The sequence below is a fragment of the Oryx dammah genome, unplaced genomic scaffold (genome assembly GCF_014754425.2).
Source record: "Oryx dammah isolate SB20612 unplaced genomic scaffold, SCBI_Odam_1.1 HiC_scaffold_12, whole genome shotgun sequence".
In the NCBI taxonomy this organism is placed as follows: domain Eukaryota; kingdom Metazoa; phylum Chordata; class Mammalia; order Artiodactyla; family Bovidae; genus Oryx; species Oryx dammah.
Genome location: NW_024070196.1, coordinates 59,414,110 through 59,426,243, shown reverse-complemented (window position 1 = coordinate 59,426,243; position 12,134 = coordinate 59,414,110). Strand labels below are relative to the sequence as shown.

General features: G+C 51.9%; 1 protein-coding gene across 6 annotated transcripts in view; it reads left to right on the top strand.

The window, feature by feature from the left end:
* Positions 1 to 12,134, top strand: part of LOC120871593 — a 277,052-nt gene that overhangs the window by 49,566 nt on the left and 215,352 nt on the right. For 4 of the 6 annotated variants that reach the window (XR_005723067.1, XR_005723063.1, XR_005723061.1 and 1 more), the window contains one exon: positions 9,361 to 9,642. Coding sequence is in view for 1 of the 6 variants with exons in the window: in XM_040251640.1 (XP_040107574.1) it covers positions 9,361 to 9,642 (282 nt within the window). In the remaining 5 variants the exon portion in view is untranslated. Of the gene's footprint in view, positions 1 to 8,037; positions 8,767 to 9,360; positions 9,643 to 12,134 lie in introns of those variants that run through there. The other 2 variants (XR_005723066.1, XR_005723064.1) reach the window with 2 other exon arrangements.

The following is a 12,134-nucleotide window of genomic DNA, read 5'->3' as shown; positions in this document are numbered from 1 at the left end:
TCTCCCAGCTTCAGGAACATGGCCAAAGCATTGAAAGGCAGGTGTTGAGGTGGACACACATTCTAGGCTGTGATGGTCCTGGAGACCCAGGTCTTTCCTAGCTGTGTGTGTGTTTGTGTGTACTCAGCCACTCAGTCATATCCAACTCTTTGTGACCCCATGGGCTGTAGCCTGCCAGGCTCCTCTGTCCATGGAATTTCCCAGGCAAGAATATTGGAACGGGGTGTCATTTCCTTCTCCAGTCATTCTCATAATCTATTCTGGGGCCAGCACCAGCAAACCTGTCAGAAATGCAAGCTCTCAGGCCTCATCGCAGACCTCTGAGGGTGGGGGCCTGGTAATCTGATTTCAACAAGCCCTGTGGGGGACTGGGATGCTCGCTAAGGTTGAAGAACCAACCGTAGAAAGAATACAGGCGCAGGCTTGGGAGTGAAGAGGCAGGGTTTGAGTTCTTTTGCTAAAAACGAGGCTTTGGCCAGGAAACTGTAGGAAACTCAGTGGCGGGGTGGGAGGGCTGGGAGGGACAGGAGAGGAGTGGGGAAACAGGCCACTTAGGCCGCCGGGGAGGATGACAACCAGGGAAATACACCAGAGCGCTCTCCGACAGGGCCTCTGAGGTCGGAGGCCGAGTCCGTCTGCGGGCTCTACCCCGGGGCCGATCCAGTTCAGGGAGGTCAGAAAGGCAGCTCGGAACGCGCCCAGCCGGGACTGGAAACGAGTAAAACCCTCAGTTCAGCCCGATTCCGCCTCGTCCAGGCAGCTTGTCTTGGGGGCACCCTAACCTCTCCGAACCTCAGTTTCCCCATCTTGGGGATCACTGAGGCCGGAAGTTGTAGAAGCACCTAGGAAGCTACGGGGTCCTGCATCAGGACCAGTTTCCGGCTTTGCGCTCCCCGTAAGTTACAGAAAGTCCCTGTGTCAAGATCCCGCCGGAGAGGGGCGAGGAGCGAGGGGCTGCTGGGATTCCGGGCTGTGGCGACTGATCTTTTCCGAGAATCCTCCAATGGCGGTGCCTTCGGGCAGTGCGAGAGGGGCGTGAGGTTAACTTCCAGGCTTTTCCTTAAAGCGTCCGGCGAATAACCCGGATGTTTGCAGAATTAATGAGTTGCACAGGAGGCTGAGCCCAGGGGCCCTGACTCGGAGAGCCCTGGCACGGTGGCGGGGACCCAGTCCTGGAGCGCAGGGGGGGTTAGAGGTCGACACTGGCCTTCTCCCAGGTGAAAGAAAAGGGTGAGGATGGGAGGATGGGGGGTGGAGGAGGGTTGGGAGGTGGGCTCTCTTGCCTCTGGAGGGTTCAATAGGCATTCCAAGTGCTCTTTGTTTTAAAATTATTTTCTATTGAAGTATAGTTGAATTGCAATGTTGTGTTCCAAATGTTCTTTGAGTAAAATCCAAACAATGACCCGATTTCCAGTGAATATCAGTGATGGAGTGCTCTCCCTCCTGCTTGCCTTTCAGGACTGAGCTTTTGTTACATCCCTGCCAGCAACATCCAGTGGGGAAGGTCCTCCCCAGGACCCCAGACCCAGCTTGGGTTCGAGAGCGGACCACTCTCCCCATCTCCTCTCGTTTCCAGCGGGCCAAGCTCATGGAAGGAGAGGGAACCAGAGAATTCTGACCTCCCCAGTTGGAGGAGATGGAGGTTGGGCCACTTTCCCCCCTCCCAGACCCCAGGTCTGAACAGCCGGAGGGGCCTTGGCCTTGCCCCGGGGCCTTGGCTCCCCTGCTCCCCTGCGGCCCCCCTACCCCATCTCTGCCAGGCTTTGAAAAGTGCATTTTATGAACTTTTCCATTTTCCTTCTGGAGGCGTGTTTGTTCTCAGTCACCTCGCTCTGTTTTATGAGCTTCAGAGCTGATCTGCACGTTCTTCCCTCCGTGTAATTTCAATTTGAACTCTCCCCGGAGCAGCCTTTTCCCTCTTGCAGGCTGCCAAGTCGTTTGAAGGCTGTACAAACATTCTTCCTCTCTCTCATCCCCGGGAATCAGGGTCTACACCCGCGAGTGTGGGCGGAGGCGGTTACCCCGAGAGTTCCGCCGGGTTGGAGCCCTTCAGCAGACGCCTTCCGATCGATGGTGGGCAAGGATGGACTGGGAGAAGGGAAATATTTGAATAACTGGCCCCGTGGCCCCTCTTTTTGAGGAATATGATATGGTGTGCGTGTGTAAACACCCCCAATCCATATTCGAAGTCTTGGGAGTGAAGATAGAGGAGGGGGACAGGGATTAGAGATGCGGTGATGGAAACTGGCACCTTCTCTCTGTTAACAGCCTGCTTTCAATTTTCAGCTGGTTTCCTGGCAAGGTGGGATTATCCCCACTTTACAGATGAGGAAAACTGAGGCTGAGGTTGGTTTCCCATCCCACCCTGTTGGGATTCATGTCTTAGTTTGAATGAACCCTCTTCATAACAATACTTCTCTGGACTTATGGCTTACGTTAGTAACTACTTAAGACAACTGCCCTTCCTTTGTTAAGTACCTACTCTGTGCAGGGCAGCATTCTAAGCCACTGGCTTTTTCATTTCTCCCAAATGTTTGTCATAGTGACTGTATGAACTATGTTCTTAACACATGAAAGTAAAATGTCATGGCAGAGAGACGTTGTCACCAGCCCCAAGTCACATACCAAGGGAGACCGGAGTCAGGAGTTGAACTCAGAGGTAGGCACTCCTAACCATCAGTATCCTGCCTCTGGGAGAGCCTTTCCCAGCTCTCTTCTGAGTCACATGAAAGAAATCCCAGGATTACTGACCCTAGGCTGCATTTTCCTCCCCAGGGTCACGCTGAGGCAAACAGGAGGATGGGGGTGGAACAAGGGTTACATAAGGCAGTAACTTCAAAGGTGGTCACCACTAGGGTGTACAGCTGTGGCTCTGGGCGGTTCGCCAGCGGCACAAGTCTACACTGCGGGCTCTCCACCCACGGTCTCTCACCTACCTCTCTGTGGTCTGAGGACTGAGCTGGTGGTGGAGGCCGCTGAGGGCTGGAGGTCTAGACGTTAAAAGTAAGGGAAGCAGAGATCAGGTGTCGATAATCAGAGTAAAAATAATGATACCAGACATTGTTTATTGAGCACTTACTATGCTGTGCATAATATATGGTTCTAGTCCCTTTAAAAGGCACAGAGAAGTTAAGTCATTTTTTTTTCAGAGTCACATAGCCAGTGAATTCCTGGCTTTAGACACCCTCCAGTAGGAAGGAGGCTGTTAGTGGGGACTCCTTCATGTAAATGTGGCACATTCTGGTAGAAGCAGGTTCTGATTTTATCTGAAATGAGCTACAGCACAGAATGAAAGGATCTCAGGACAGTTGGTGCAGCCGGCATCCAGGTGGGGAAACAGGCCTGGAGAGGGGCGGAGGATGTCCTACAATCCCACATCGAGTCAGGAGGGTAAACAGAGGTGGAACCCCCTGGTTCTGGGCCTCAGGATCTCCTTCCCATACCACAGTGCCTGCCATAGCACTGAGGGAGGAAGCGAGGGAAGGGCCTGAGACAGACCTGGGTTTTTCCTTTTGTCTTCAGCTTACTGTGTGACTTTGTGGAAGCTGCTCAACCTCTCTGGGCCTCAGTTACTCCAACTGCAAAATCATGGCGGTACAGGGGTTAGAGTGTGCAATTGCTGAGTCATCGGTGATCATAATGTTCGTAGATACTCATCAGGTCACAACCAAAAAACAGATTCAGAACCAAGCAGATAGAGTTCCCAATCCCAGGGTTCTAGGAAAGCAGGCTCCCCATGCTTTTGGGGAGGGGGTGGCAGTGGGGTGCTCCCTGGATGCCTGAAGAAATGCTCTTTCTTTGACAGCCCAAAGGCTGCTTCTTCTTCTTCTTCTTCTTTTTTTTTTTTTTAATTTTTGGCTTCATCATGCAGCATGTGGGACTTCAGTTCCCCATCCAGGAATTGAACATATGTCCCCTGCATTGGAAGCATGGGGTCTTAACTACTGCACCACAAGGGAGGTTCCCCAAAGGCTTCTTGATCACAGCCCAAGGATGGAGTATATGGGCTTCTACAGGAGAAGTGGGTTCTAATCCCAGTGATGGGATTCCTCTGAGGCCTCCTGCCCTTGGGACCACTGAGCCAAGGGTGTATTGGGGGGCAGGGTGAGGCTGAAGGGTGAAGGTCTGGGCTGGAGTAATTAGCTTTGGCCTGGAGGGTCTCTAAGACCCAGTAGCTCTGTGTGCTAATGGTTGCATGTATATCCAGCCAGAGTGACTTCTGTGAATATTTAAGGCCCACATAGACATGGTACACCCCTCCTCTCCTCAGCCTCCCCTCTTCTCCCTTCTATTATTATTATTAGTGCTAGAGCTACACTTTTTCTAGCAGCACAGTAAGTCAGCTGTATTGCAATTTACTGTATACCATTGAGAGTCAGAGACGTGAAGACATTTGCTCAAGGTGCTCGGCCAGTAAGTGGCCCAGAGACAGACAGGTAAAAATAGAGGGCAGACGGACTTCCCCAGCAGTCCAGTGGTTACGAATCTGTGCTTCCAATGCAGGGGCCGAGAGTTCCATCCCTGGTTGGGGAACTAAGATCCCACATGCCACGTAGGGCAGCCAAAAGATTAAAAAATAAATAAAAAAAATAGAGGGCAGAGAGAGGACGTCAAGGGAGCAGGCACTGTGACGGAGGAGAGAATTCCCATCTCCTTGCCCTAAATCTGACACTGAACTGGATCATCCTTGATGTGATCACAGACACCCAAAGACACCTGGGACACAGAACACCCAGGAAGTGGGTTGTTCCCGGATCGAGGGCTATTCCTTAGGCTGTGATCCACAGCCCCAGAAAGGTGCTGATGGCTGCTTTGGGGGCTGATTTATGTTGGTATCTCCATTCCTGGTGACTCCCTGAGGCAGCAGAGTATTTCATTACAGAGATCTCAGACTTTCCTATTCTGTTCCAGGAGCTGGGAGGATAAGGTGTGTGCTAAGGTGGGTGCTAGTGCCCAGGGAGGCGTATGGAGGCAGCCTGAGGACCCAGCTGATGCGAGGATCCTGGGACGCAGGTTTCCGTCAATGTATCAACTACACAGGGAACCCGACACTCCACCGAGGGTGGCTGGAGGCAGGGGTAGGTGGCAGTGGGTAGAACCATTGTGCCTTCCGTTAGAGTCAGATGAGGCCTGGGGTATTATTTTACAAACCCAGAGAGGGGCTCTGCTTGGTCAAGACCACTCGAATCAGGGATGGAGTCAGGGTGGGAGTCAAGGGTGAGATCTCGCCAAAGAAGGCCTGGAACTAGCCTTTCCCCGCTTCCCTGTACCGAGGGACTGGGGCAGAGGAAGCGCTGGTGGTGGGGTGTCTCCTTCATGGCGCCTCCCTTCCCCCACAATGGTCGTCGGGGTGGTCCAGACTCAGCCTCCCTGTGCCCTGGCGCTCCCGGGGCGGCGGCGCATTTTTCCGCATCGTGGGCTGGAGAGATGGCCCAGCTTTCCTGGGCTGGGAAGAAGGAAGGGAAAGCAGGGCCTGAAGGGCGATGCGGGGGTGGGGGGAGTGTAGGAGGAGGGAGCTGCGAACAAAGGGGCCCCCGCGCGCTGGATCGGGCAGGGCCGCTGAGTGACGATCCCCAGGCACGCGTGGTGAGGCGGGTTCCCAGGGAGGCACGGGGGAGGGGCGGGGGCCGCAGGGAGATGCAGAGACACAAACCCACACAGAAGAGAGACCCAGGCTGAGGGGGCAGAGATGAGCGCGCCGAGATCGGGAGAGAGAAACGCACAGAGGAGAGAGGGAGGCAGGCTGAGAGGGTGGTGGATGGAAGGAGAAACACACGGAAGAATACTGACGCATATAAACACTGGGTAGAGAGAAAGCAGAGAGGAGAGAGACTCAGGGAGGGAGAGACGGAGAAATAGACTCGGAGAGACGGATAAGGAAGCATAAACCAAGAGAGGCAGGGAGAGAGACAGTGGAGAGAAAATGAAGACCCAGAATTGATACAGGGATAGACAGACATTGTGAGTGGGAGAAACAAACAGACCTGGAGAGAACAAAGAGACAAAGACGGAGAGACAGACACGGAGCAGAGACCAGTGATCCAACCGGTCATGAGACTTGTAGCCAACAGGGGACAGAATACCGCATTGACGCAAATTCAGCATGGCTGCAGGGATCTGAGGTCTACTGTGCCGTGGGTCCTTGGCTGTCCTGGCCTGATTGGTCCAGGGTGAGGGGACATTTGCCCACTCCAGGTCCCAGCATAAGGGTCTTTAGGGGTTAGTTTCTTTTCCAGATAAAGTGTTTTCTGTCAGTGGTTTAAATGACCTGCCAACCCCAGCATACCCTATCCTCGATTTTTAAATGTCATCCTGCCACCTCTGGGGTGGGCATCTGAGGGTGTGTCTGTCCCCAGGCAGGGTCTTGGGGACACTCCTCAGGTCCTCTAGGGATTTTATGTCCAGCTTCAGGGACGCCCTTGCCTGCACACACAAGTGTGAACAGGGTCATGCAACCTGCCCAAGATACAAGCATCTTCATCACGTATGTTTGCACACGCCCTCCTGGAAGCTCACCAGACACACACACACACACACACGCACACACAATACTCACTGCAGCATACACATGTGAATTCACATTCAGTATTTGTTGAGAATCTGTTACATGCAAAGTGTTAGACTCTGCATTAAAGATAGAAAACGGAGTAGGAAATTTTCTATTAAAGAAAATGGAGGAGGACATGGCAACCCACTCCAGAATCCTTGCCTGAAAAATCCCATGGACAGAAGAGCCTGGTGGGCTGCAGTCCTTGAGGTTGTAGAGTTGGATGCGACTGAACACGAAAGATAGAAAAACAAGACAATGAAAGGGATCTCTCAGTCTTCCTCTGTAGACAACTGTGCCAGGGAGGCTGCTGGGGCCCTGGGCATGGGGACTGTCCCTCTGTCTTTCAAAATGTCCAGGGTCAAGGTCTGTGGTGTGGTAGAGAGGTCCAGCCCCCCACTGCCCTCAGGGCTAATAGCACCCACCTTAGTCCAGGTGAGGGGCCTCCCCAGGTATGTTCGTTGTTGTTTAGTCACTAAGTTGTGTCTGACTCTTCTGCGACCCCATGGACTGTAGCTTGCCAGGCTCCTCTGTCCATGGGAATTCCCCAGCAAGAATACTGGAGTAGATTGCCATTTCTTTCTCCAGCGGATCTTCTCAACCCAGGGATTGAACCTGCATCTCCTGTATGACAGGTGGATTCTTTACCACTGAGCTACCTGGGAAGCCCCTCTCAGAGTATAGATTTTTTCTTTCTTCATCCCCAAAGCCTCCCGACTGATACAGGGATTCAGAGGACTGAGGGTCCTGTCCCTCCATCAAGTCTCAGGACTGCCCCCCATATCTGCTTCTCTGGGGAAGTCAGACATAGGAGATTGTCCCCTCCTCCCAAGTTGGGAGCACCCCCTCCCCCAAAGGGGATCCTGTGAGAAGTGGGGGAGAAGTTGGATTGCCTTTTACTTTGGATTGGCCCAAAAGTTCATGTAGGTCTTCCTGTAAGATGGTATGGAAAAACCTGAACCGGCTTTTTGGCCAACCCGGTACTTGCCCCAGCATCTCGGGAGGGCGTGCACATCCGTCCAACTGGGCTGAGGGTAATGATCAAACTCAGTGCCTGCTTCCAATGCCGGTTAGGTCTTTCTTTTCATTTCACTTCATACGTCCTAGTGATTGAATAGTGATTGAATGGGTCTCCAACATTGGAGGCAGATTTGATTGGGTAACAGCGAATGTTTATTGAGTGCCCACCACACTGGGGTGCTTTGCCAAGTGCTTTGCAGATACTGCTCAAAACAGCCCCATTACGTGGAAGGGTTGATCATGAGTCCCATTGTACAGATGCAGAAACTGAGACCCGGGGAGCTGAAAGCTTGTGCCCCAAATAGTATGGCCGGAAGAATTCATGCCAAGGCAGGCTGACTCCAAAAGTCAAGCTTTTAACTTACCTGGAAATCCAGTGGTTAAGACACTGTTCTGAGGCGGCAGGGGGCTCCAATTTGATCCCTAGTTGGGGAACTAAGATCCTGCATGCCTCGAGGTAAGGCAAAAAAAAAAAAGAGCAGAAGTCAAGCTTTTGGCTAATATCCACCCCTGGAGCAGATAGCTGTAGCCTATCTCTGCAGCCTCAGGAAGTGGGCAAGAGGGGGAGATTTGTGTGTGCTTGCGAGTATGGGTGTCGTGGGTGGTGCAGATTTCCGGGGTCAGCCAGCAACTGCCCTGGGATTCCAACGGCAGAGGCCCAGCCTGGGGAGAACTTTCCAAAGACCAGCCATTTCCTCTGGGCTGCTCCAGGGGCCTTGCCCGAGCCCACCAGCTCATTTAAGTTCTGCTCTGGTCCTGCTGCAGGACTACAGAGCGGCCGGCTCTGCGCCCAGTTTGCCTGCCGTGTAACAGGATAGTTTATATTATACTGCCGAGCAGAAATAAAACTACTGACTCAAACATTGCAAACAGATGCCGCCGGCCAGAGCCCAGGGTCCGCGCCAGATGCTGTTCTGAGAACCCTGGGAGGGCAGAAGCTGGGAGCCTGGTCCCTCCAGACCCTACAGGTTGGGGCGGGGGCTGCTGCATGAGGAGGTGTGGGGGTGCTGCTAAGGGGCTTTCGGAAATGGAGGGGGGCAGGAAATGAAGAAGGAAAAGGGGGCTCATCTTTCTTTTCTCAAACTTTCTTCAAGAATTCGGCCAGTTCGCCACTTGAGACCTGCCAGTTTCTGGATTTTAATGGCCTTTTCTCCCAGGCAGAGGTGAAAGAAACCCGGGGAGCCTCCTGGAAATCCCATGTGAATTCTCCTCAAATACCCCCAAATAAACATGCTCTGAGTGCCCTAAACCCCCTTCTAAGAAGATTTTTGTGCCTAAGCACTCAACAGAGTTCTAGAACTTCCATCTCCTAATTATCGCCCCCACGCCACCCCCGTCTGCCACTTCTGCTAGACTGCAGCCTCCAGGACCTTCTTAAAACCTGCCAAGTCCTGCTCTCTCTCCCACACCTTCAATGGCTCCCCATTGTCCACCGTAGAGCGTCTCAAAGGGTGGTCTGAGGAGGGTCTGCATCAGAGTTCCCTGGGATGGTTCCCAGGGCCCCACCCCTGGGTTAAGGAATCCACCTCTTTAGGGGCCTGGGGATCTGCATTGCAAACAATCTGAAATGCTTTCTGGAAGGAGACTAGATGTAATTATTTGTTTGGAAAAATGAGCACACTGTAGAGTCAGTCAGGTGATGTCGAGTGGAAAGCGGGTGCAGCCCTCTTCATGCTGTTTATTCAGCAGGTATTTGGACCACTTATGGCGTGCCGGGCACCGAGCTAGGGGCTGGATCCCTGGGATCCAGTCTGGACAAGGTAAGTGAAGTTCTGGTTGTCTTGTATTTCCAGTGACTTGGCAGAAAGAAGAGCTGGACGATGGCTAGAAGGTTCCGGAAGACATCATGGGGAGACATCTCAGGAAGGGAAAGTGAATTATCCACAAGGACTCAGGGGCGGTGCTCCCCATCGAAGGCTGGCGTCAGGAAAGACTCTGAGGTCAGAATCCAGACGCGGGATTGGAGGTGCTGATGAACTCTGCTGCAGCACAGACTTTGGGGACAAGGTGAGAAAAAGGAGGAAATGGAGCACCCCTGCTTTCTCATCTTCTCGTCTCTCCTGCACACTCCGAAGGTAGGGACCTTATCTCCTCATCTTCCCCGTAGCCCCTGGAGGTGCCCACAGTGGTCTGGAAATGTTTGTGGAATGAATGAAAGTAGGGTGGTAGGGGAGGAAGGGGGACATAAAAGCCAAAGAGGGGAGGAAAGAACAAAAAGAATGGATAAGGAGGGACTGCCCTGGTGGACCAGCGGTTAGGACTGTGCACTTTCACTCAAGAGGCACGGGGACCATGCTCTGGTCGGGGAATGAAGATCCTGCATGCCTTGAGGTGCAGCAAAAAAAAAAAAAAAAAAAGAAAGAAAGAAAGAATAAGGAGATAGAAAAAGAGGGGAAGAGACAACCAGGCCTCCTGGTTAGTTCATAAACCCCAGAAGTGATTTGGATGTATGTGTGCATGAGTGTAGACAGGAATCCCTCGAGAATATGAGGGTCTGATTTTAGAAACCAAGGCATCTAAGAATGCAGAAGTGGCCCCTTCCCTATGGTCCATTGTCTCCTGGGGGAGGAAGAAAGGAAAGGAGGCTGATGTAAAAACTGGGGATGGGCATTCCCTGGTGGTTCAGTGGTTAGGACTCTGCGATTCCACTGCACAAGGTTAGGGTTTGATCACTGGTCTAGGCACTAAGATCCCACATGCCTCGAGGTGTGACTACAAAAAAAAAAAAAAGGAATTAAGAAAATGGACATGTGGAGCTGACCTGGCTGGAGAGTCGTATCAATGAGGGCAGATTTGTATCAATAGAGGCTTCCAGGGAAAAGGCAATTGTGTGTGTGTGTGTGTGTGTGTAACAAGCAGAGACTTTCAAAGCAATCAAAATAACTCTGATGAGCACTCTCTCCTACCCTCTCCCTCGTGAACCTCATTTCCTCCCAGTTGAGGCTCAGGGCAGACACGCCTGAATGTAATTCTAAGAGGCAGGGGAAGCCTGAGCAATTATTTTTACACTAAAAAAAAATTTTTTTTTAAAGCCCTCAAAGATACAGGCGTGCTCCAGGCTCGGAGGCCCTGACCACCCCATCCCTGAGCGGGCCTCCCCTCCGCCACCCCCATATGGTCTGGCCTCTATCTTCTGCCTGCCTGTGACAGACAGACCAGGCCAGGCACCCCCCAGAGACCACCCCCTCCCCAACCGGAGGCCTGTCCCCTCTGAAACTGATCCCGGGTCTTTGGATCTAATTTGTTTCTCTGTCTGCCGGGTTTAGGAAAGGAGGGGAGGGGTCTGGCCTGGAGTCGTAGTGGTCACAGGTGACATCAATCATGTCTGCGTCTTCCCAAGGACGGGGGTAGGATATCAGAGAGGTGACCAAGCATTTGCCACATGATTCAAATCATCTCAGCATTGATTAATTGGGTTCATCCTGAGTTTCTGAATCATAACAACTGTTTTTCTCCTTCACCTAACGTCAACAGACCCTTAAAGGGGAAGGATCCATTTACCCGCGGCATGTGGTGCGTTGAACGGATCAGCTCCCATTAAATGTTAAATACTGGATGCGTCTTAGACAAACTCGATTTGCTCGGGATACTTTTCAAAGGTTGGGCGATGATTAGACATCTTTCTCTCCGCCTTGCCCCTTCCTTTCCGGCTTTTTCCCTGGGATGTGTTTTGGCTTCAGCCTCTGGCAGATGGGATGCTGGAACGTGTGGGCTGATGCAGAGGGTCCTTGGGGGTGGGGGGTGGAGACGGGGTGGCGGCTGAGCCCCCACAGGCTGTTTAAGAGAGATACAGTTTCTGAGAAGTTTAATAAGGCAGAAAACAATCCGGATGCCAAATTTGCCTTCCAAAAGCTAAATATCCGGAATGTCTCCTGCCCCTAAATGAAGGAGAAAACAGCATTTTCCAAGCCAAAAAAAAAAAAGAGAGAGAAGCAGTTTTCTAGAGAAGAGAAATTATGTTTTTGCACTGGTATAAGTTCTGAAAGCTAAATAACCCAGTATGCTTGGCCTGGAAGCAAAATCCAGCTCTGAGGTGATCGGTCTGTGAGTGGAGGGGTCAGGGGAAAAAAAAGCAAAAACAAAGCTCAGGTGAATTTCCGGTTGTCTTTTCTACATGTGAAAAGAGATCCTCACCTTGGTGACACAAGGCTGTGTCACCTTGGACAAATCACTGTGTTTGTCCAAATCCCAGTTTTCTGACATCTCAGTTTACAGAAAGAGGATGAATCCTAGTCACTGATCTGTTGAGAAGTTTAGATAAAAGAAGGTTAACGAAATAGCTCAATAAATGCAGAGGCTTGGTAGGTTAAATGGTGTGTGTTGAAGGTAGGGACGGGGCTGTGGCCGGAAGACGCTGGTGCATCGCGTGTGTGCGCTTGTTTGGTTCACAGAGTTTCAAAATGTAGACATGCTCCAAGAGTTCACCAAGGGGACAGTTTTGGCTGTGATAACTGGTGGGAAACCTGGCGATGGAGATCAGTCTGTGAGGGTGGGCTTGGCAGCCCCCAGTAATGTTGGAAGAGTGAACTGGAAATTGATTAGCATGTCTGGAAGGTTCTCAGGGAGA